General features: G+C 43.0%; 1 protein-coding gene across 3 annotated transcripts in view; it reads right to left on the bottom strand.

Moving 5' to 3' along the window:
* Positions 1 to 25,083, bottom strand: part of LOC148011591 (uncharacterized) — a 79,316-nt gene extending 54,233 nt beyond the window's left edge. The window contains exons 1-2 of one of the 3 annotated variants that reach the window (XM_087670581.1): positions 24,941 to 25,083; positions 24,728 to 24,835 (exon numbers count right to left, since the gene is read on the bottom strand). In XM_087670581.1, the coding sequence (XP_087526707.1) occupies positions 24,728 to 24,835; positions 24,941 to 25,002 (170 nt within the window). In that variant the 5' untranslated portion in view covers positions 25,003 to 25,083. The other 2 variants (XM_087670583.1, XM_087670582.1) reach the window with 2 other exon arrangements.
* Between the last annotated feature and the right edge of the window lie 1,142 nt (positions 25,084 to 26,225).

Below are 26,225 nucleotides of genomic sequence, written 5' to 3'. Positions count from 1 at the left end.
TTCTCGGAATCCCACAATTTATACCCCATTTCACCCTCGTCACCATATCCTAGGAAAATGCACTTATAGGACTTTGGCTCAAGTTTGCTGCGTTTTACTTTACGAATGTGCACAAAAGCCTTGCAATCAAACACTTTCAAATGAGCATATGAAGGTGGCTTGCCCAACCACGCTTCTTGGGGAACTCCCCCCCCCCCCCAAAGACCTGTTTGGTGACCAATTTATCAAGTGAACGGCTGTCATAACAGCCTCTGCCCAGAAACCATGGGGTAATGCAGCATGACACAGCATCGTACGGACCTTATCCTGTATGGTCCGATTCACATGCTCTGCAACTCCATTTTGGGATGGATTATGAGGGGCAGTGGGCTCCATCTTTATCCCTTTGCTATCACAAAATGCCTGAAAGGCTTTGGACACATATTCCCCACCATTGTCAGAGCGAAGACACTTAAGTGTCTTATCTGTCTGATTTTCAGCCAATGCCAAGAATTTTTTAAGCTTGTCAAGCACTTTATCCTTGCTACGAATAGGGTAAACCCATACTTTCTGTGTAGCATCATCGACAAAGGTGACAAAATATTTCTATCCCCCTAAAGATAATCATGGCATTTGACATACATCTGAATGTACTAACTCTAGAGGAGAAGATTTCAAAGAAAGAGACTTTTTGTGAGAAGTCTGTGCATGTTTGCCATAAATACAATGATCACAGTGCTCAAAATCAGCATAACGAAGACAAGGCAAGTAACCCAAAAGAGAAAGCACTTTCATTCTTGTTTGACTCATGTGTCCCAACCAGCCATACCACAAAGAAACACTTGGCTGGTCGATCACGGCAACAACATGGTCACGCACACTAGATACATGAAGTGGATACAGCATATCACTCTTGCAACCTCTGGCAATAACCCTAGATCCCTTACGGATCTTCCATTTTCCATCACCAAAGGTGGTATAAAAACCATCATCATCTAGTTGCCCTGTGCTGATCAAGCTCTTCTTGAGCTGAGGTACATGCCGTACATGCTGAAGTGTAAAGACAAAGCCATGCTGAAACTGTAACTGCATACTGCCAATACCTACAATCTCACATGCATAGTTGTCCCCAAGATGGACAACACCATGTCGACCCCCTGTATATGCGAAAAACCACTCACAATGAGAGGTGACATGAAAAGAAGCACCTGAATCAAGAATCCAGGTATGCATGTCATCATCTGTATCTGCAAGTAGAGCATGTGCACCAAAATGTGAAGAGACAAAGAGTACATCACTCCCACTGTCATTGTCATGAGTGACTACATTCACCTCTTCAATTTTTACACTGCTTTTCTTAGGCTGACTGTCCTTCTTCTCTTCCTTGCAATCATCTATCTTCTTGCCTTTTCCTTTCTCTTTCTTCCATTTGTAGTGCTCATGTTTAAAGTGACCCTTCTTGCCACAATGATGACATTCAACATCTTTGCCACATGATTTATTGCGTCCCTTGCCATCATATTTGCCCTTTTGTTGTGATCTGCCCCTAGTATGCAAAGCACTAGAAGACCTGCTGGATACATTGTTCTATTGATTCATCTCTTCCATAAGTAGAGCACTCTCTACATCAACATACAAAAGAATCACATTAGAATTGCTCATGGCAGTCCTGAATGTATCCCAACTCTCTGGTAGAGTGCAAAGCACGAAAGTAACCTTAAATTCCTCATCAATCATGAACTTCAAGGCAACCAGCTGGCTGAAAATGGAGTTAAACTCACTCAAGTGAGTAGACATTGCTGTACCTTCTTTCATATGCAAATCCATAAGCTTTTTCAGCCAATACACTTTACTTGCAGCGCTCTTCTATGCATACAATTCTTCCAGTCTAGTCCATATAGCATATGCAGAATCCAAGCCTTCAATGTTGAAGAGCAAGGCATCAGAAATTGATAGCTCTATGGTTGAGTGTGCAAGCTCATTCAACTCATCCCAATCATCTTGATCCATATCCACAGGCTTTGCCCCTTTAGTTTTGATCAGCTTTGCCTGCTTCTTTTGTAACAGGATATTGTAGCACTGCTTTTGCCACACTGCAAAATTATGTGCGCCTTCAAGCTTCTTTATATGCATCAAATTACTGTCGTCATTGCTGCCAGCCATGGTTTTCAGCTCAAAAGTGACCAAAAGACCAGTAAATGCAGGCCCAAATTGTCACCCAAGTGACCAAGGTACAAACAAGCACCAATCAGTAATAAATGACCACGCAGAAGTACAGATTTCAGATCTGTAATTCAGTTTTCAGAAGCACCAAACCAACTGCTACAGCATTATCCAACTGATTACAGTCGTTCCAAAAGGCATGTACATCACTTTACATGAGAAATCCCAAAATTTCAGCTGCAATTTCTGTTGTACGTGTACCCATGGGCATAAAATTTGACATGATCGGTCAAAAGCCCCAAAATTTTGTGCTTGAAATCGTCAAACACACATCTGCATTTCCTCTATCATGCATAGAACTGTCCAATTTTGCCAAAATAAAACAATTTCAGCAAAACCCCCAAATTTTACCAAGTGTTGATGTCCAAATTGCGTGGAATTCAACCTGCATGTACATAAAATGACCAAATGCTGCACAAATTTTGACCAAATCGCAAAAGCCCCAAATTACACAGGGTCCAATGTGCCTCAATGTTGAGAAATTGGGTCAATTTCAGCCCAATTTGTGCATGTACATGAAAAGCCCCAAATGTCGGGGACAAAATGTCACAAATTCCTGCGATTTTTGAGACAAATTTGCTTGTCCTGCATCAAATTTCCCAAATCTGAAAAAAAAAACCCCAAATTTTTGGGCTAAATGTTGAGGAATTTCACTCGGATGAGCAAAATTTCAACAATTTTGGCGAAATCCCCAATTCAATGCGCACAATGTCTGCAATTCCAACGCAGATGCCTCAATTTTCCACAAACAGTGCTCAATCTGGCAAAGCCCCAGCTTTCTGGGCCAAAGTTGCACAAAGTTGATGTTTTGTGCTTACACGCGCAAACCACGGTTAGGGGAAGGAGTTTGAGAAAAAGATTTATTTTTTTTTTAAAAACGGTTTGAATGATGGGTCCGCTGACCCGTGAGCCCACTGGCTCCGTCCACGTTGCTCCATCACGCATTACACGTCACGTGTTGCACGCCCCGTCAAGTCTCCTTTCCGCTGGCATCGAGAATTGACTGCTACCTACTATCGCCCGTCAACTGCAGCTGTTTTGGTCCACGCTGTCGCAGCCCGTCACGCTACTGCCCGTGTAGTCAACTGCTGCCCGCCAGTTTTACCCAACTTCCCTGCAGACGTCGCCTGTCGCACAGCTCGACTGGTCACACAGCAATAGCCTCCTCATTCGTCAGCTCTACAGCCTATCGCACTCTTGGTCCATGCTTGTCGCAGAGTCATTGCTTGTAGCTTACACCTATGACTCTCCTGCTCGCCTTTGAGCTCTCGCTCAATCTGATGACCGTCTGCAACACCTTACGCTCTAATACCAATTTGAAGGAATCGATTAGGCACGGAGATCGAGGCAGGCAGTCATTACGCACAGTGAGAGGCAGGGAGAGTGCGAGAGAGCAGAGTATAGAGTGAACACATTTTTAGGTACAATGACGAGTGCACCACTTTAGGTTTTAGATAGATATATGTACGAAATGCCATTTGGAAAGACTGCCACTTGTCAAAAATGCCCATGCAAGACTGAAAAACGTCTTAAGAGGTTGGAGAAAGGCATTTTTAGTGTATTCAGCTTGCAAAAGAGAGAGAGGAAATACTGCGATTCGCAGCCATTGGAGGACCTTCTGAGGTAAGTAGGGGGCAAGAGAAGGCCAATCAACAGCAAGTGACTACATCTACAAGCTGTTGAGACAGGGCAGCAACAGTAAATGACAGATTTTCTTCAATTCTTCGCGAAAAAATTCTGAATTTTCTCTCTCAGCGTTCTCTCTCATCTCCCAGCCTTTCTACAGCATTGCTCTGAAGATTACAGCATTGAGATCACCAAGGCTGAGAAATTTCAGATTTCTCTAACCTAAACCCTAATCTGCAAGGTAGAAATTAGGATTTAGCAACAACCTCGCGAAGCATGCCAAAAATTGGAAGCTCCAAGACTTGGATTCAACAAGGTTGATGCTATTTTTAGCCTATTCAAGTGAAGAAACCAGCAAATACCCGAATCAAGGGGCAAAATAGATTGAAGACTTGCTGGTCACTTTGCCCGAATCAAGGGGCAAAATAAATTGAAGACTTGCCTGGAACTCCAAGTCATGCACAAATGCAAAAGCAACCCCCTCTGACTGTGAAAACACACCCTGCTAGGGCTCTTTCCTCCGCTTTCCGAACCTTCTTCAGCCGCCGAAGACGATGAAAAGTTACAATCTCCAGTGGAAGATCTAAAACGCAGCCTTCCACCCCTTCAAACAGCAACAACCCCCAGCAAATTCACCAACTGGACTCCTTTCCCGCACGCCCACGCTCACTTCAGCCTTGATCCAATGCGCAACCCTCCCACTCGCCCTCGAATGCTGGAAACGCAGCCTTGTGTCGCGCTGAAATCTCCTCTTCAGGTAGGTTCAGCACTTAGTCAATCCATCTTCACTGCTCTGATAGCTCCGATACCATGTCAAAGTGCAACAATGCGGAGGCGTAGGACAAAGACTGAGAGAGAGTGAACACAGAAGAGAGAGAGAGAAAAGGAGACACTGTAACACAGAAAATCTGCAGTGTAGTATGTTGTATAGGAGTGCAGAAATATACACGGGTACAGAGAAAATATCTGCATGTGTCTCCGCCTTGAGGACCTCGATCTCCGTCAGCCCGGGTGCTGTCCGTCTCTCCAATCTGTCTCCGTCAGATCTCATGATCAGAATATCTGAGAATGTGCTACACACTAGCCAAGAAATAAAAAGTGCCCAACACCAGGTCAGCTGCATTAAATGAAGATGCAGCCGACTGCATAAAATAATGCAGAAAAACTGTCCAACTGCTCACAACCTGTCCGACTGATCACAAACTGTCCGATGACAATCTGCTGCCACGTGGACTCTGCACAGACTGCTGATGTGGCACTTGCTCTGCCGACATGGCACTCTGGCCGTAATGTTTTGCATACTGCTATCTAACAGGCCGAACATATCTTTTGAAGTGGCATTGCTGTCTTCTTTCATGAAGACTCCTACTCAAGCTCACCGGAAAGCCCCTTTGCACATTTTGCGCTACTTATAGGGTCCCCAAACAAGACCCACCCCACTACACATGGACAACCAGAGTACCCTTGCTCTAGCCAAGAACCCTATGTTTCATGCCCACCCAAAGCACATCGAGGTTGAGTACCATTATGTTTGAGAGCGGATCATGGATTCGGAGTTATCAATGGCCTGCTATTCCATGGAGGACAACGCGGCAGAACTCTTCATGGAATCTTTGCCCAAGGCTTCCATGCTTCATCACACATGTGATTGTTGGATCTTCAGACACTTCCAAGATCTAAGAGGGGGTGTTAGCCTGCCTATTTTAGGGTTTGTCAATCTGTCATCTCCTAGTTGTGAGCTCCTGTCAAAGTCTACCGAAGACATAGAAGCTCTAATAATTTAGCGTACTTTTCCTATGTTTCCTAGGTTTTCAAGTCATTTTGCTGCCCCCTGTCACACTACGATTGCCATCTCAGCTTCCATACTGCCATATCAACATCCATATTGCCATGTCATCATTTTCGTAGTCTGCCTATGCAATCGAACTGCATTTACTGCAGTTGGCAGATTTTTGGTAGCAGGTCAACAATATTTTCGGCCCCAAACAGCAATCAACCAGATTTAGGGGACGTCGGCTACTTATAGCTGGCACCCCATACTTGGCAAATCATTTTCTTCTACAAGTTGCTGATTTGCACATTTCATCTCCAACATACTCCTCCGTCTCCGGTGCTGCTACCATCATCATTCTCAACCTGATCTAGTGCCCTCACTGACGCCTTGGACTGCATACAGGGGACTGACCAGTCCATACAGTTGTATTCAGCATTCATCTTCAATCAATGCAAAATTCTTCCTTCTTCTTGCTATCTCTCTCTTCCTTCCTCTTTGTGTTCGTGTCCTTCCGTTGCGCACTCTCAGTCTCACTACGAGTGGATATGCAACAGCACACTCACTTGAGAGAGGAAAGAAAAGAAAAAGAAGGAGAAGTGCTACCTCTATGGCAAGAAGGATCATCTCCAAAGGATTCAAGGAGTCAAGAGGCCTCATCAAAGAATAATAAAAGGACAAGGGCAAGGTTGGTGCAAACTCTTTGTCAAATTTCAATACTACCATGGCATCTCTTGTTGCTAAGGTAGAAGTTTCATTCTAGCCCTATGAATTTGGACTATCACGAGGACGTGAAATTTTGACACTTTTGCTTAGCATTTGATTAAAAGCTAATCAATGTGCAAATGTGAGCTACAAGTTTATTATTCCATAATGTGGGACCTAAGACCCCACGATATTAGTTGATGCGAGAGGCAAAAGTTGTAATAAGTTATGTCTAACATATACTAGGTGGTACCCACTGTCAGATTTTGGCTTAGACTAATTTATTGGCCATTAATGTCATTGGTGACATTAGAGACTAGGTATTAATTAATTAATTAATGTCAATCTAAGGGTCAATAACTACTCAAGGTACTTAGGAGACGAATTGGCCTAGCCAATTTAATTATTGCCTAGTAAAATAATTTTTTTTGGCACTTACATAATTATTAAATTACTTTTTAGAATAATATTTTAAAATTTAATTTAATAAGCTAGATAATGGTAGAAAATGAGATTAGAAGGCTACCACTTGGCAAAACTTGCCGATGCAAGTGGGAAAAACGTTTTCGAGGCTAAGGGGAATAAAGAGAGAAATAAAGAAAGAAAGATATATTAACGTCTACATAAGGCCAATGTGGCCTATGAGACAAAATCCAAAGTACATCCATATCTAATGTCATCTCGTCAGTAAGGTAAGAATAACATTACAAATAAGTGGGTGGCCTATGAAACAATACTGAAAATAACTATACGATGGGACTATACTAGGGTTGAACCATGTGTAGTATTGTTCCATCAATAGAAAAGAAAAGGAAAGGAAAGGAGAACCAGATCTAATATAACCATGTACAAAAGTGTGGTGGAGACTATGGGTTGTAGCTGGTCTCAAGATCTGCACATGATCTCAGCTATGATGCAGCCCCTAACTGCTTCACTGATATGCCTGGTGATGAGTCTACGGTGTCTCATGATAATGGCTCTAATCTGACTGTGGTGTGGCCTCCTCGGGCGTGGTCCTGATAGACGTGATCGTCATGCTTGATGAAGGGAAATGGCTCTATCCAATGTGACTCCACGGTGTGGCTTGTAAGCTGTCTAGCGGGGTGGCTCTGTTTCTGCTAGGCTGGTAGTGTCAGTAGGGTCGGCTTTGTAGAAGAAATCTATCACTGCTCTCTGTGTGTGTCCCTATGTGAGCTGGCCTCCTATCTCACAATAGTGCAGTTCGGCACCTCTCGAGCTCCAAGAGGAAGAGACCTAGGCATCTCTGGTCCTCGTACTCCATGATGTGGCGAAGGGGTCCAAATCCATCACGGAAGAGGCAGTGGTACCATCCTCGTATGTCATAATATACTCTGCATCTGCATATGTAGTGCTCCTCCGTCTCAAGCTCTTGACCACAAAGCTGGCAAGTCCTATCCTCTACTAGGGTATTTGTCCATCTACCTATCTCCATCTGAAGCCTATGTGAGGAGGTGCGAATCTGTCCGATAACAACCCGTACGCTATGGGAGAGATGGGTGTCCATATATGCTGGCCGAATAGTGAAACCATCATCAGAGAGGCACAAGAAATGACTTCTGTAGAACTCCATTCTCAATCCTAGAGGGAGTGGTGGATGGATCCATGTCCTTGCCGTCTCAATCCTCAAGATATCAGCTCCGATTACCTAGTTCAACTCTGATCGGCTGAGAGAAAGTGTAGGGCAATCACGGCTATAATCCAAAGGTGAAAGAGACCTAGGCATCTCTGATCCTCGTACTCCATGATGTGGCGAAGGGGTCCAAATCCATCACGGAAGAGGCAGTGGTACCATCCTCGTATGTGATAGTATACTCTGCATTTGCATATGTAGTGCTCCTCCTCTCAAGCTCTTGACCACAAAGCTGGCAAGTCCTATCCTCTACTAGGGTATTTGTCCATCTACCTATCTCCATCTGAAGCCTATGTGAGGAGGTGCGAATCTGTCCGATAACAACCCGTACGCTATGGGAGAGATGGGTGTCCATATATGCTGGCCGAATAGTGAAACCATCATCAGAGAGGCACAAGAAATGACTTCTGTAGAACTCCATCCTCAATCCTAGAGGGAGTGGTGGATGGATCCATGTCCTTGCCGTCTCAATCCTCAAGATATCAGCTCCGATTACCTAGTTCAACTCTGATCGGCTGAGAGAAAGTGTAGGGCAATCACGGCTATAATCCAAAGGTGGAAGACGGTCAATATCCAAACCATGTAGGCTCGTCCAAATATCCATCTGTGAAAACCAACAGTTCTTCTCGCCTCTTGCTGCTAGTTGTCTAGATGAGGTTAGTGCCAATCTAGAGTATCTATGGCGTGGAAGTTCCCATAGTCTGTGCCAAAAGGTCACTGCCCTGAAGAGTACCTTCGTAACTATAGGTGTTGCCCCTAGCTCTGCTCTGACAATGGGATGTTGGGTGGAGAGCTTACTCCTAATCATGCATGTATCATCATGATAAATGGCCTTTCCATGCTATCCCAACCATCATAATAATCCCTCTCTACTCCAATCTGATCAGTGAGTGGGCTAAGTCGCCTGCGGTACAAGTTGCAACCCTATACCTCAGCTCCATATAGTTATGTATATGTGACTAGGATATCAAACAACCAGAGTTTGGTGCGGGGCTCTTGGAACTGTATGTGAGCACATTGACTCTTGAGTGCCCCTAGTGCTGTGTATCCACGTGCCAGACGTGCCTCTAATGCCTCTCTCAACGAAAAACGTGGGCCGGAGAAGGTGACTGAAACCAGCCTTCCTTCTCAGATAGGGTGGTTTAACCTGATTAAGCACTCAATTACAGCAATAAATAAATGCACATAAAATGAAATACACGCCTTACCATAACATTCTTGGACAGTAGACACCCTGTTGGCCCCAAAATTGGTGCCCCTTGCGGTATTTCTTTAGCTTTCATTCAATTGGAAGGAGTACAACACGAGATTTTTCAATCTCCTCCTGCTAACCAATTGCTCTTGCTGTCATAAATGACCAGCAAGCCTTTTGGGTCATTTGGCCCTTGATTCACCCAGGACTTCTTCTCCAATTTGACCCTTGGCTGGCCAAATGCTGCCCCAAATCGATATAGGATGGACTAGCTCCTGAAATCCCTTGATAATCTTCAATTATCAGCTATTGATTTCAGTCCCTTGAGCCTTCAATCTCTGGCACGGATCCCAAGGTGGCTGCTAAACCCTAATTTCTGCTGTAAATTAGGGTTTACTGCAGAAATTATAGATCAGCCCACCAAAAATGGCTGAGATCTCCTCCGAATGGCTAAGAATTGCTGAGAATGGCTGAGCATAGGCTGAAGGAGATGAGAGAATGCTGTAGAGAGAAAATTCTGAGATTTGTCGCGAAGAACGGATCAAAATCAACTGCTGCCCTGCTGTACCAGCCCCAAACGGATGCACCAACAACAATAGGAGCATCAAAGACTGTGATCTTCAGGAGAAAGTGCATCAGCAGCAATTGCCAGCTTCCCAAGGTCAAGAATATGCAATCTCCATCACCAAAATGGTCTCCAATGGCTGGGAAATGGCCCCAAAAGCTTGCAGCAACAGTCCAACACCTCTTCCCAACAGCTCCAAAATGAAAAAACGAGATTTCCCTCTCCCTTCAGCCCTATTTAGCCTTTCCCCCACTTGCATGGGAAAGTTTTGCCAAGTGCCAGCTTTCTTAATCCATTTTCAACAATTCTAGCCATTTAATTCTCAAAATTAATTCAGCTCTTAATCCATGCCCGAAAAATTGACCTTGCCCATCCAAAAATAAATTGGCTAGGCCATTTACAACCCAAAGTGGTCCCATGCATTAATTGACCCTTGGACAAGCATTAATCCATTAATTAATGCCTAGTCCCTAGTGTCACCACTGACACTTAATGGCCGATTAATGGTCCTAGGGGCAAACTGACACCAAAATTCACCTAGAATCTAACAAGTGTAACTTGTTACAACTTTTGCCTTTGGCACCCACCTTTTTCACAGGGTCCTTCGGCCTTCAACTGTGAAAAAGTAGCTTGCACCTCACATGTGCAACACATGTGCATCTTTTAATTGCACATTTGATTAATCCTTTAATCAAATGTCAATTAAACATAAGCAAAGCATCAAATTTTCACGTCCTCGTGACAGTGACTCCCAAATAGACATATTCCCTCACATGCTCCAGTATGTCTCCCCCAAATGTGAACTGGTACATAGATCTAGTCACCCATACTGCTGAAGTATTGAAAACCATGGTTTTGGTCTTCCCAAGGTTCACTATGAGATCTTTATCTCTACAGAAGATGTGCAAAGCATCTAGATGGCACTGCAATCCCTTTGGTGAATCTGAAATGAGAACAATAGCATCTGCATACAGTAATATCGGTATCAAATCCCTACCAGGCTGGCTCCAACTTCTCCTCCTCAATCTATGTAATCAGGCACTTCATCTATGTATAGACCAAACAATGTGGGTGAAAGTGGACATCCTTGTTTCACTCCTATGGTACTGTCAATCCTCTCTAATAGCCCCCCTAGGTACTCGTACATGACCTGTCATTGCCTCATATAATGCAGACACCCCATCGTATACCCTCTGGTACTCCAATGTCCTGCAATCTCTGCATGATGCGTGTATGAGGCACTGTATCAAAAGATTTGCAAAAGTCTACAAAGCAACAATAGATCCTCTTGTCTCGGGCTCGACCCTCCTCAATAATGGCTCTAAGTGTGAGAATATGGTCTTGCGTGGTATATCCTCGTCTAAAACATGTCTGTCCTTGTGCCCTCTTGCCTTGCATTTCAGCCCACTCACTGAGTTCATGCTCCAATATAGATTCATATATCTTGGCCAAAGACATGATAGTCCTGTAGTTGCTAGGAATCAGGGGATCACCACTTTTAAATAGCGGAATTATAGTATTCTCTAACCAACTCATAGGGAAACCTTCACATATTGCTTTATTGAACATATGTGCTAATATGGGTGCTAATATGTCACAAGCATGTGAGAAATGTTGTGCTACTAGTCCATCTTCATCCTATGCCCTCCCATTTTGTAATCTATAAACTGTATCCCTAACCATTTTCCATGTGAAGAAAGACCATTGTATTGGCCTACAAGCTTGTGGGGGTTGCATAGGTGGCTGTCCTAGCAAGTCATAGAGCTGTCTCACATAGTCAATCGAAGCATCCGGTCATGTAATCTGTATGGGGGGCTGTCTTTCATGAAACATCTTCCATGCGCTCTTGCTGTCCCGCCCCAAAAATAGCTGATATATCTATGCTTCTGCTTTCACTAAGTAGTCTCGTTTCTTCTTCCGCACAAGGCGTTTGAAGAACGCCTTTGCTTGGCGATGTGTCTAAGTGTCTAGCTCCACTTCCCTCTGTAAGCGAGCTCAAGTGACTCTACACTCATCATCATACCAGCTATTTTGGAGAGTAGTAGATCGTGTGGATCTACATCGGGGCAAGGTGTGTGCGAATGCATACATGGCTGATCCATGTCTGGCCTCTATTAAATCCCTTGTACATTCTTCCAATGATCTCAAGTCCAATGTATGTAAACTGGTCTACAGAGAACCACTGTAGATGTGTGAGGTGTCTTCTGTAAAGTAGTATTTGGGATGTTTAAGGAGGCATGGTGTTTCATATTTCATATGTACACAAGAGGGCATGAGTGTCAAAATAGCATGATCTGCTGCTATGCCAATTGGTCTCTTAGATATCTTAAAGTTTTGGATGTCTGGTATCAATGCTGGTGAGCCTATCAGGTAGTCCACAGTACTTGCCCCTCCTTTGTGATTCCAACATGTCAAATTGTCAAATCCTGGCCATTGTGGCAGACCATTAAAGATGGCTAGTCTATGTGCACTTCCCAAAGTCAATAGGCGTGTCCCATAGGTACTCACTTCTTTATCATGGGCTCTCCTGCCTAGGCCTACTTCATCTATGTCAATCTCTTTGAACATGGCATTATCATGCATATAAAAGTCACTTTGTCTATCTTCAGTGCGTGCATTGAAATCTCCTACTAATAATATGTCCCCAATGCTAGCATATCTCATGATATCCTCATAAAGTACATCAAAGGGAGATCCATCTCATATGGCATAGGTAGAATTTGCATGAGGAAAGTAGCATATTGTGATAAATATATACCGTGGTCTTCCTGCATGTATCCTAATCCATAAATATCGTGTATCATCATCTCTTTCCATTACTTGCACTATCCCTTTGAGGTCTTCCCAGTATAGTATGGCCACACCTCCAGAACCCCTAGTGCTTCTTGGTTTTCTAGCTGCTGGCCAAGATGCACTTTCCCACCTGTATCCCCGCACATCTGGTAGTTGGCTACCTTTACATTGGTGTGTTTCTGTGTACATTGCTATATCTATGTTTCGGAAGCTATCTTCAAAGTAACTAGCATCCAAGCGTAGGGCTCCATTACAATTCCATATTGACATTCGAAGTGTCTCATATGCCTCGTACCGTCGTGAAGTCCTTTTGTTAGTAATGATGACTCGTCCATCCCTATAAACAGCCCACTTTCCCTCTTTGCGAGCCTCCAATACCTTGGGCAAGTATTCTCTGCGATGCGCTATTTGTGCTCGGGTAAGATCCTCATCCAAATAGATATTCTCACCCTTGAGGGCTCTCCTCTTGGAGGTGATCCAAAGCGAAGAATTAGAGCCTTGGACTTAGAGTCCTCTTTCCCCACTCTCCAAGCACTGACGATAGGTACGTCTGAAGCCCCAATTTTGTAAGCAAGTGTCTTAGCATCTTCCTATGGGCTGCTCTTCTCCTCCCATCCTACTACTCGTAGATGTAAAACCCTAGCCCGTCTCCTAGCCTCTTCTTCCAAAGTAGCATTCATTACTTCAGTCTTGTTTACTGATGTTCCCTTCTTCTTTTTTATTACCTCAATCCATGGGCTGGCTTCTTCTATCTGCTTTTGTGTTGTCTTTGCCACTTTTGCCCATGAGTGAACCTCCCTTCCACATGCCTTCAAAGCCTCTCTCTTTTTGTAATTCTTCTTGCGTGTTCATTTCTTTTTTCTTAAATGTATTTAATTCTTCCCCCAATTCTAAGATTTCAGATTTATAGGCATCTACAACTTTCAACATTTCAGTTTTCAGCGTGTGCATTTTGGACAGCATTTGTGCCTGTAAGTAATTCTTAATCTTTATCTACATATCTTGTATTTCTGCCCTCCAATTTGCTATTAGTTCGGCTTTGACCTACTCTCGTATTTCTTTCTCCAATTCTTGTCTCATAATTCGTAGTTCAGAGCGAATCATGAGATGAATTTCTTCGTATTTCTTTTCATTCATGGTGCGTGAAGTCTTTCCATGCCTGTCAGATGCTGGGGAGACGGTCCAATCACGGACCCTATGGCCATACATCTTGTACTATGTGTTCTTAGAAGGGGTGTTGAACATTGCTTCTATGGACGGTTGTGTTAGTTCTTGATCAGATTCGTCTCCTAGATATTGATTTTCCACAATTTGATGCTTGCATTTGTCTACATTATCCATCTCTCACACACTGTGTGCAAAGCCACTCAGCTTGTACCTTGTACTATCAAATCAGAGCAATTTCTGTGATTCTTGCAAATTTCCAGGGTTTCCCTAACCCGTCACTAAATTTTTGCAAGCCCAATAATCTTTTACGGGCCCAAATGCCTTCACGTTGTTTTCAGTCACTACAGAAAATACAAATTGCAGCCCCAGTCAATGCATTACTGCATACTCCAAGGCATGATCAAAATCAAAGTCAATGTATCATTGCCTAGTCCACATTGGCCATGACTGCATTCCCTGCTTACGACTACATTCATTCGGACCAACGTGCGAGAGAGACCTGCTCACGACTGCATTCTCTGGTCACGACTGCTCACGACTGCATTCCCTGCTCATGACTGCATTCATTCAAACCAGTGTGTGAGAGACTACTCACGACTACATTCATTCAAACCAGCATGCAAGAGAGACCCTGCTTATGACTGCATTCATTCAAAACCAACATGCGAGAGAAAACGATTGTATTCTCTGATCATGACTACTCACGACTGAGTGAGAGAAACCTGCTCACGACTGCATTCCGTCATGCCAAGTACATCACCTTACGCCAGGTCCCTTACACCACGACTACTCACGCCACAGAGAATGACGACTGCTCACGCCACAGAGAGAGAGAGAGAGAGAGAGGGAGGGTCATTTTAGCCTTGTGCAAGCTCTGTGTGTGTGTGTGTGTGTGTGTGTGTGTGTGTGTGTGTGTGTGTGTGTGAGAGAGAGAGAGAGAGAAGGCCACCATTGCTACTGCAACATTGAAGGCAATTTTCAGCCAATAGGAGACCCTTTAGGAGTTGATCATATGCCCAAAAAAGACTACAACAAAAGATGACAACAATTTAAGGGTTATTTCAACTAGGCAAGATCATATCAGGGTGTTCAATCACTGGAGACAACTTTCATGGCTATCTGGACAGGGCAACACAAGCTGATTTCTTCCATCTTCCCACAATGGAAGTCTAAATTTTCTCTCTCTTCAGCATTCTCTCTTATCCTCCAACCATCTCTAAAATTATCTCAGTAAAAGTCCAATCATTTAAGTCATCAAAGGTGGACATTTTGGTTAATTTCTACTGTAAACCCTAATTTAAAGCAAAAATTAGGATTTGATAGCTACCTCATGATGTATGCTTAGAGTTGAGGGCGTAGGACTTGAATTCCAACAGCTGAAATTGAAGAAATTCAAAGAGATTCAAGAGGCCAACTAACCAATGCAAGATTTGGGGGACAAATTGCCTTGAAGGTTTGCTGGTCATTTATGACAACAAGAGGCACTTGGATTAGCGGAGAAGATTAATGAATCTTAGTTGTACTCCATCCCTTTCCAATTGAAGATAAATCAATACTATAAGGGGCGCCAATTTTGAGGCCAACAAGTTGTCCATTGTCCAAGATTAAAGTAATAAAGTGTGCATTTCAATTTATGTGATTTATTTAGTTGTTGTAATTATTGTCAAATTAGGTTATTACCACCCTCTCCGAGGAGGAAGGCTGGTTTCATGGTTCCACTGTCGGGACACCATCAAATCCCCTTGTCTTGGTATGCCCAGAGCACTTGATTGAAGGTCAAAAGTTTTGCTCTAGTATTGAAATTGTGTTCTACTGAGCATTTACAGCAAGCATGTCATCTTACAATGAAGATACAAGCTAAAAAACTCATATATGCGTTAATTAGCCTATTTTTTATCTGTTATTTTAATTATATTTTACTAGTAGATATGAGATGAAGCAATGATGATGCATCTCATTCTCTAAATACACATAATGAAGGGAAAAATGCAATGCCTAATCTTGGAATAAGCTACAGCATGGACAGCAAGAAGAAAATGTGGTTGTTGACCAAGAAGCAGGCCCTTCAAGGCCACAAGATGCTAATGACCAGCAACAAGGTGAAGAATATGATGACTAGTTCAAAGCTGGTTGAAGGCAGCAACTGACATCTTTGTTCAATTTGCCAAAGATCCACAATTCAAGGGATTTTTGAATTCTCCCAAAAAGGACAACAAGGGCAAGAAGTAATGCCATCTTCAAAGGTCTTTGGATAACAAGAAGCTTCCAAAGGACAACCACCGCAACTTAGAGATACACCCAAGGTTGGGAATGAGCAAAAGCAAATGCTACCAGTGGGATTCGATGCCCAAATGCAAGGCCATCTTGATTGTGCCAATCCAATGGGTTTTGGATAGTTGGGCATGCATACAATGATGGGGCAGCCAGGATACTTTAGTAGTGGCACTATTTTTCATGCTATAGTAGATCAAGGACCACATACAGGAATGTATGGCACAACTCCTTATAGTATGCAGCAACCAATGCATGGTGTTCAAGGCCCAATGTATCCGGGTATGGCTGGTGATATACATAACTCCACATATGGCAGCATTGGCATGATACCGGGGCACAAAGTGGCATGTTTGGTAATGCATCTGCACCCCCTAGTGCTCATGGGGCTCAAGAAATGAGTAGTACTACTCATGCAAATGCTTCTTTCAGTGTTAGTCATGATACTACTAGGTTTATTGCAGACCATACCTATCAATGATCGAGACCCAAGGATGACCAACTTGTTTTGAAAGGGGCTGTTTGAAAATATGGATACCTCGCTAAAATTTTCTTCATCCTTCCATTTGCAAACAGATGGTCACTCAAAAGAGACAAATCCTACACTGCTTGATCTCTTGCAATGCTATATAACTGAGCAGAAGTCACAATGGGAGCAATACTTGCCCTTTGGTAGAGTTTGCATACAATAATACAGTAATATTTTGACAATTAATTTAATAAGCTAGGTAACACTGAAAAATGGGATTAGAAGGCTACCACTTGGCAAAACTTGCCCATGAAAGGGAAAAAAGGTTTTTGAGGATGAGAGAGAGAGAGGGGATCATTCCAGCCTTGTGCAAGATCTGTGTGTGTGTGTGTGTGTGTGTGTGTGTGAAAGAAGGCCACCATTGTTGCTACAACAGTTCACAAGCCATTTCCAGCTAGCAAGAGGCCCTCTAGGCATTGGTGCTAGTGGCATATCCAAAAGAGACTATAACAATAGGTGACAGCATTTTAAGGGTTGCTTCAACTAGGCAAGATCATATTCGAGGAGTTCCATCAGTGGAGATAACTTTCATGGCTATGTAGACAAGGCAACAACTGATTTCTTCCATTTCCTCACGATGGAAGTCTAAATTTTCTCTCTCTTCAACATTCTCAACAAAATCCAATCATTTTGAGTCATCAAAGGTGGAGATTTTGGCTAATCTCTACTGTAAATCCTAATTTACAACAAAATTAGGGTTTGGCAGCTACCTTGGGATACATGCTTAGAGTTGAGGGCCTAGGAGACTTGAATTCCAATAGCTAAAATTAAAGAATTTTAGGGAGATTCAAGAGGCCAACCAACCAATACAAGATTTGAGGCTAAATTTGTCTCACAAGTAGCAGGGTGTGTCAGAGTACAGCGATGCGAAAGAATAGGACAAAGATTGAGAGAGAGTGAACACAGAGAGGAGAGAGAGAGAGACAGTGTAAACGCAGAAAATTTGCGGTGTAGTATGTTGTATAAGAGTGCAGAAATACACAAGGGGGTAAAGGAAATATGTGCATATGTATCCGACTTGGTGACCTCAATCTCCGTCAGCCCGAGCACAGTCTGTCTCAGCCAACAAATCTCAAGATCAGAATCTGAAATCACTAAATAATGTATCAACAATGTGCTGGAGGACTACTATATAAAGCAGAAATAAAAGGCATAAAAATAAACAGGTTGACTGCATTAAATGCAGTCAACTGCAATAAAATAATGCCAGATATTGTCCGACTGCACTACAGGCTGCCATGTGGCACCTGAGCAATCTGCTGACGCAACTAGCTGCTGATGTGGCACTGTACTTTGTCTACTGCTGACATGGCTCTATAATCTGTCTACTGTACCAAACCCTAACTATGCAAAAACCCTAACACAGCCTGTCCAGGGGATGACTCTACCGCTAACAGGGTGAAGACCAAACCAAGGGGCAAATTGGTTTGAAGGGTTGCTGGTTATTTATGACAACAAGAGGCGCTTGGATTAGTGGAGGAGATTAGTAAATCTCAAGTGTACTCCATCCATTTTCAATTGAAGATAAAGAAATACCACAATGGGTGTCAATTTTAGGGCCAATAGACTCTCCATTGTCCAAGATTAAAGTGGTAAAGTGTGTATTTCAATTTATGTGATTTAATTCGTTGTTATAATTATTGTTAAATCAGTTTATTACCACCCTCTCCAAGGAGGAAGGCTAGTTTCACGGACCCCTCATATGTTCAATTGGTAGTAGGCATTCCTACTTCACTAGTATATGATGTGATGGACCATTGCAAGTGGCTTTCTATATACATCGCTTATTTAGCAATTTTAAAATTTGAAACTAGCATGGCATTAGGTCAATTATCAAAGTTTCTAACATCAAGCTAGTTTGGCTCACAATTGGTTCTCACATGGATCTACAATTTGGCAGGATGGCTAAAGGAGGAGAATTTATTGTATACACTGAGCATCTATAGGGCCACACATGGCAGACAAAGATATTGTGTTGTTAGTTCTTTTTGTCATCACGAATGGATTATGATCAAGTCTGAGTCAATGCTTCTTCCAAGGCAAAGTTGGTAGTGGTCAATACATCTAGGCTTGGTGCATCTAGTACATTGGTTATATGTAGTAAGGTGTTTAAGAGTTTATTGGCGGCTACTATGGTATGCGACGCGGTAGATATTCCAAGGACCTTCTTGGGTGGCTGGTTCCAAGCACTACATTATTGTATTTTAATTATATTGATCACCCATGATCGAGAGAGAGTGTCAACATTGTAAATTTCATGGGTTTATCGCACATGTGTCTTTGTGTGACCCTTTTTCTAGCCGACTTGAGCTTTTGGTTGGTAATTTTGCTAGCCAACCTGGTCCACTTCTTGTGCTATTTATAGCACCTCTCTTCTAAGTCCCACAATGTCATTCAATTGCTTTTGGACTTTGGGTATCTAAACTCGTGGCGACGGGAGTTTAGGTGGTGGAGGCACAAAGGAGGGAGAGAGAGGAGAGTGAAAGAGGAGAGAGAGAGACACACACACACGAGCATGCTACTCATTCTTACACACAAGTGACTTCCGTGGCAAAGGAGTCCCAGGACCTAGATTGGAAACATCTCCTCGAATTTGCCAATATGTTGTTGGGTGAATATGTTCAGCACAACCACGAATCCTTTCCAGCCCAGGATAACGATGACATATTGGATGCTACTATGGATACCAAGAGTGTTTTGTGCTCTTTTTCAACCTTCTATAAAAGAGCAATCATTCTCTTTTTCACTGGCAAGATCCCAATGCTTTCCTGGATCCACCAATGGCTAAACTCTATTCTACAAGGCGATTGTGTGGAGGAAATTTTCGTTGGCCCACGAGGCTTCTATGAGATATTGCTCAAATCGACAAGCGCTTGGGATGATCTTCTAGCCAAAGTTCCATTTTTCTTTGGCAAATGCCTCATTCATGCGGTAGGCTAAAAGCTATTAGCGGACTTCCAATGACTATTACAACAGGAATGCCAGTACGAGTTGAAGTCGAATGTTGTCCCGCTATCTATTGGCCATTGCTTAAGGATACCATGGGAGCGATTGGCTTGCATGCTACCAATCGCAACCATCTATGCATGCTGTGGGATACTGCGCACAAGAGGCCCAACTGGCTATGCTTGAATTGTCCTGGAATGCCTTCATTGCACTATCACTTGAAGTGGGGAACTTTCACAAGGCATTGTTTTTCATGTGGACAACTCGGGCATTTCATGGCCGAATGTCCAAAAAAAACCACTGTTGCGGAGGGGGGTTCGACTACACTAGTCCATGATTTCCTTAGTCGATGGCTCTCAAGCAAACAAGGCCCCAATGTGCCCTACATTGGACAGAGGGAAACAACTTGTCCAACCTTTGCACTCTCCTGACCATGATTTGATTGATGTTGGTGCCAAAAGAGGAAAAAAGCCTGATGTGTACACAATAGCAGCTATGCCCAACACTTCAGAAGACCCCTTTCGCACTTATGTGCGTCGAAAAGATAAGATATCAGCAGCATCTACTGCTGATGCTGCACTATCAATGGGCCCTCAAAATCCTCTCTTGATCATTCCCAAGACCCACCTATGTGACTTTGCTTTTGTTCCCCACAATTAAAGTAATCACTCCTTGGGATCATCGATACCCAAGGGCAGCTCCTAAACAAGGAGCTGGTCCCTCCACTTCTGAAGTGGAGCATAGGGACTTAAAACTCTTTTGCAGCATTAGCTGATTTTTTTGGATGAGGGCACCCTTGATATTTTGGCTGCGAAATTGCAATCAAGGCAAAATAAGCCTTTACGCTAAAATCCTTTGGTCATGACATATGAGGCTTGCCACTTGGAATGTACATGGCACTCGTTCATGCAGCAAGCAGCATAATATCTGCACGTCCTCTATGACAATCAATGGGATGTTTTATGTGCTATTGAGCATAAAAATCATAGTGAAGCTAGCAATCATGGATTGCCATGACTTTCAGTTGTTTTATGCAGGAAGCTCATCTCGGTACTATTTAGGTGTGCTTACAGTCGTGAATGGCAAGTTCCAACCAACCCTTGTCAAGGATGACATCCATGGCCATTTTCTAGTGGTTGAAATTCTATTCAAAGGGGAGGTACTATGGCCGGTAGGCCTCTATGCACCCAATGAACCTTCGTCTCAACGGGATCTATGGGATCAACTAGCAACTTGTTTGCCAATCAGGAATACTATTGAGAGATTTCAATATGTGCATTCATTATTCACAATCCACCTTCGAGCACTCAGTAATGGATACGCCAGAGAGCCATACGTGGCATGATTTTGAGATGGTTGTTTTGAAACAGGATATTTGATCCTAGCTCCGCCCATTGGATTTGAGTTTTACTTTTCAATCAGCACAGTACTCAACTACATGGTCTTGCATGTATATTATGCATGACAATGCTTTCCTACCAAAGATTTTGAATATCCACGTGCTGCAACAATACATTTTGTCAATCATTTCCCTTTGCAATTCAACATGCTTACACACCCTATTGCCCCTTCTATGCAATTCTTGGGAAGATTCCCATTGCATTTTTATTCATCTTATCTAAAGCACCCGGTCTTTAAGGGTTATGCATCATGATTTGGATAGATCTATCTGAAAGGGAGAGGTCATGAGTGTTTTATTGCATCTACCCAAGGACAAAAGTCTTAGGATGGATGGCTTGACTAAAGAGGTTTTTTAAGCCTATGCTACCACCCTTGCCAAACCTTTGGCAACCATGTATCAATAGATTTGGAAGACGCAAATTATGCCTACCTCATGGAAGGTGGGGGTCATCAAGCTGATTCCAAAAGTGCCATTGTCCTCGATGTTGAAATATTGGTAGCCAATTTCTTTGATGGAATCTATCTATAAAATTTTCACTAAAGTCATAGCTAATCGTCTCCACAAGCACCTCCCTACCCTTGTGCATCCTTATCAATATGGATTTATCAAGGGCCGGAATTTCTTGCACAATGTATTGAATGTTCAATTGGCCATTGACTATGCAAAGCACTCCAAGCAAGAAGTCATGTTGATTCAATTGAACCTCGAAAAGGCTTTTGATTATCTGGATTGGGAAAATCTCATGCATGTTATGGGTTTCGATCGGCACATGTCCCATCTAATACACACAATCAACATGGATGCCTCTTCACGAGTCATGATAAATGGTGGGGTCATTGAGCCGTTCACTCTAGCACAATCAGTCAAACAAGGTCACCCCTTGAATCCCTTGTTCTTTGCTCTCGCAACCCATCTAGTCCTTTCTATGCTTTCTCACTTGGTGACAATAGGACAGCTGGTTGGTCTCTCTCTTCTTTTTGGCGAACATTTTGAGGGCCAATCACTAGCAAATGTCACATTTTATGATTCTCAAAGTGGAACAAGCGAACCTCCAGACAACATTGGATATATGGAAACTTTTTGGCCAAGCCTCTAGTCTTCATATGAATGCAACCAAATCCTCCCTCATCAACTGTACTAAACCGGATCTACAATCTTAGCAATGGCAAGGGATGGTGATCCCCCATGGGAATGTTGTGTGGCATTTGGGTTACCCCTTGGGTGTTGATGTTCAATCCAAGCAATTGTTGCAATGGATTTCTTAGAAATTGGAGACAAAGTTTCTATACTGGAAATCCCAAGTCTAGCCTTTCCATGTTCACACTAAAGTGGCACAATCCATTATGCTTTCTAAGCTCACATATTTTTTACCTCTTTTGCCTTGGACTGCCTCCACCTTGAGGGTTGTTACTAGGCACATTCGCTTCATGCTATGGAAAAAGGATACTTTACATGTTGGTATCTCTTGGATTTCTTGGAGCCATGTCTACACCCCAAAAAGCATAGGTGGTGGGGTGATTTTGGATGTACATACCCATATGGTGGGCCTTCATTAGTAGCTCTTCAGAGCAATGTGTGTTGACCGTTGTCCTTGGGTCCTTATAGTCAACTTTTTTCCAAAAGTCCAAGGTATAGTACATAGTAACACCAGCATACAAGCATCATGGTGGCACGTTCTTGATTCAAATACTCGCTTTTCCACCTCCTCCACTTTGGTAAATCGTTTTTTCCCTTCTTGAAGGCTCGTTCTTCAGAAGATCCACTGGCATCCTGCAAAAGATTGTCTGGAGATGAATTCCTTTCAATTGGAATTTTTGGTGGTGTCACGACTGCTCTCTTGGGACGGCAAGAAACAGAAGGACAAGCCCAAGTTCAATTGTATGGCACATATAGGCTTGTCTTCTGTTGCAAATACCACTTTGATGAGCCATCACCGCCTGATGTCTTTCCCTACGACAAGGAGACTTTTCCGGATTCCTCATGGATACCGCAACTTATGGGGCTGGATTAAAAGGTTGATGCAGCCTATGCAATGTTTTCCTACACTCGACTCAGATTGCCCTTGGCAAGATTGGGATCTTGCTAATCATCTTTGTCTTCAAAAGGCTTCAGCTAGCCAAGTGTATCATCTCTTGGTTATGGACAAGCATTGGCTAGTTACTAAAGCCAATGCGATTTGGGGCATGCATAAATCCAAGGCTAGGTGGAAAATGGCAATGATGGAAGGATGGTTCAACAAGTCCCCATTCCAATGCAAGATCTTTTCCTAAAGAGTGATCATTGCTGACCTTCCCCTTACTTCGGCCCTTTCTAAGCACCAAATCTCAAACAGCAATTGCTTTTTTTGTACAACCAACATGGAATCTTCACATCATAGATTTATTTCCTGCCCTTTGGCTAAGAAAATTTGGACTCTTCTAACAAATATTTGGCAAGCAATGGTTGTTCTATCGCTGCACACTTTTGATTGGGTTTTTGGCAAGGCCAAATATCCCACCCCGGTGCAGCCACATATGAAGGTCTTGTTGCATTTTTCCAAATTTTGGGGCTATTGGCATAATTGGATTATCCGAAATGTTTTTTTCTTTAACTCTGCTACAGGCATCCAAGGACACATAACCAAACTCAAGGGTCTTCTACACTGGAAGTTAGATCTTGTGCAACATATTGATCTTCTCCCTAGGGAGGATTTAGCTCCTTGACATACAACAATCTCAGTTGCATCTTTGCGGTGACTTTTGTACTCCTTTAGTTATTTGATATTCTGTAAAGCAAGTTTATGCAAAGTTTATGCACGATGGCCTGGAACCATCATAAATCTTGTAATCATGTAATCTTCTACTACTTTTGTAATCAATACAATTACCTATTACACACACACACACACACACACAGAGCTTTAGGGTACTCGTGGGTCACATGGTGGTGTACTCTTGCACTTTTGTATCTCATGTATGTGATATGTATTCCATTGCTCGGATTTTAGCTTTCTCATTTCATGGTTCCTCTTTTCTTCATGTGTCTTTGTGATCTCCTCTTGCATGCTTGTTCATTGCACATTCTCACAAGGTGAGTTTGCGAGCACATCCTATGCACACAGCGTAACAAGGACAAGCAATTGTGGACATTAAAGGATGTAAGCCACGTTGTAGGACATGCAAAGCTAGCAGCGACAATGCCGCTTGGCGTGCATGTGTTGACCAAACAAGAATGGGAACGTACAAGCCCGTCTACTAGGGGTTGTGACCCTAGCCTTGGCGTGCATGTGTTGACCGAACAAGAATGGGAACGTACAAACCCAACTACTAGGGGTTGTGAACTAGGGTCGGCAGACCAAGGTGAACTACCAACGTTAATGGTGACTTGACTGACTTCTGTGACCATTGAATCTTGGGTAAGATCATTCTCTCACCATGCCAGAGCTGCAATCAATCGATCGGTGTATAGATTAAGGGCAATGCAAGGACTTTGTCGTCATGCTAGCCCTGCAATTAGTGTATATAAAAGGTTATCCTCCCGTTCCTAAGACGACATCAATGGGGGGAGTACGGATGGCGCTGGAGCATCATTAGGAATTAGGAATGGCTTGCTGTTACAACCACACCATGTAGAAGTCTCAATGCAATAGCCAAGTATGCACAAAAGGGCTAGCTAGCTCAATGCAATAGCCAAGTGTACATTAAAGGGCTAGCTAGCTCAAGATGTCGCACAAGATGAACCAGGTTACCACGTAGTAGACCACAGCCGGTAACCGTACGACCCTTTTAGAACAACACCTGATACTAAGCAAACTATTACAGCTATTACAAATCTGACAGAAATACCCAAGAATTCTCTCTCTCTCTCTCTCTCTCTCTCTCTCTCTCTCTCTCTCTCACAAACGCGCACTCTCTGTGTCCCTGCAAACCTGCGGCCTGTCATCTGGAAGAAAGCACGACCAACTCGTCCATCGCCGACGATCACAACCTTTTGTGCCTCTTGCCCGAAGACAACGTCTCCTACTTGGCCACTAGGGCTACCATTCGACATCCCAATCAAAAAAACCGCGAGTAAGAAAGAAGTTCAGAATCTTAGCCTGAAAGTCACGTCATCGAACGCTCCAACGCTATTTCAAACCTACATTGTGTGTTGCGGGGTGGTTGCTACGGTGGATAGCATTGCTGGATCCTGATAGTGGCACATGTGACTACAACCTCCACGTCGACGCACCAATTGTCACAAGCTAGGCCAAGGAGTTCCCTCTCAACCTAACTTTCTACCATGAGATTAGCATTACCCGCAAGAAAGAAGTTTTGATGCAGAACACCCTTAACAAGACCATCCTAAGCCTTGGTAGTGGTGGTCCACAAACTTCGAAAATCCCTAGGCCAAAGGCCAAAGGTAATACACAATTGTTGTTGGTTGGAGATGGTTCATCACCACATGCTCTAGTCCCAATAGTCCCAGAATGCACTTTCTCCCTTGGTCAAACCTTCTTCTTGGTCCCAGAATGCACTTTCTCCCAATAGTCCCAGAATGCACTTTCTCCCTTGGTCAAACCTTCTTCTTGCCCTTTCTTTCGAGTGAATTATTCATGTCTTTTTAGCATGTGTCCATGCAACTCACATTCATTCCCAACTAATGCCCCAAGTATGTGTGCATGGTCCAAGCCTTCTACCTTGTCATCTACAATGCAAGCATGGATACACTTCCATGGCACTTTATGGTGGATGTCTGTGACAACATTGGATGACGTGAGCCTTAACAAGTAACTAGTTGGTGTGTACCAATGCCAAGTCCTTCGGTTTGGCTTTGGTAAGAGGGTCCATTTTTCCCTCATCATGTACTTGAATGCATACACAAAATTTGGTCTAGCACTTCATTCAAGCTATGCATTTGATGGCATGTGTATGGAACATTGTTGTTCCAAATCTCAAAAAAGAAAACGCTGTGTTCCAAAGCAAATGATCCTTTACTCCATGGCATATATAGCATACATAAGTGTTCCAAAACATTGTGTTCCAAAACATAAATGATCATTTACTCCATGGCATATATAGCATACATAAGTGATACAAGTTGCCCCACACCATTGAGGGCCCTTTCTACGGTTGTTGTAAGCACCCTGAACAATTAAGCAAACCCAAACACTCCAAGCACGCATCATCCTCCAAAATCGCACTTCCATGTGTGTCACTATCACTACTATCAATGCCCAGAGGGTTCTCCAACAGAAAGCATTGTTTATGCAATTTTAGTTATAAAGTATCATAGCTATCAATGTGTGTCACTATCACCGCTATCAATGCCCGGAGGTTTCTCCAACAGTGAGCACTATTTATGTAATTTTAGTTCTAAAGTATCATAGCCCATTTGTTGATTGCCTTAACAAAACTTTTTGGTATCTTCTCCCTTGACAATTGTAA

This window comes from Lygodium microphyllum, chromosome 28 (genome assembly GCF_053477565.2).
Source record: "Lygodium microphyllum isolate KBCC chromosome 28, Lygodium_microphyllum_v1.1.10, whole genome shotgun sequence".
NCBI classification, from domain to species: domain Eukaryota; kingdom Viridiplantae; phylum Streptophyta; class Polypodiopsida; order Schizaeales; family Lygodiaceae; genus Lygodium; species Lygodium microphyllum.
Note: the sequence above shows the minus strand (reverse complement) of the source record. Positions and strands in the feature narration are given on the sequence as shown.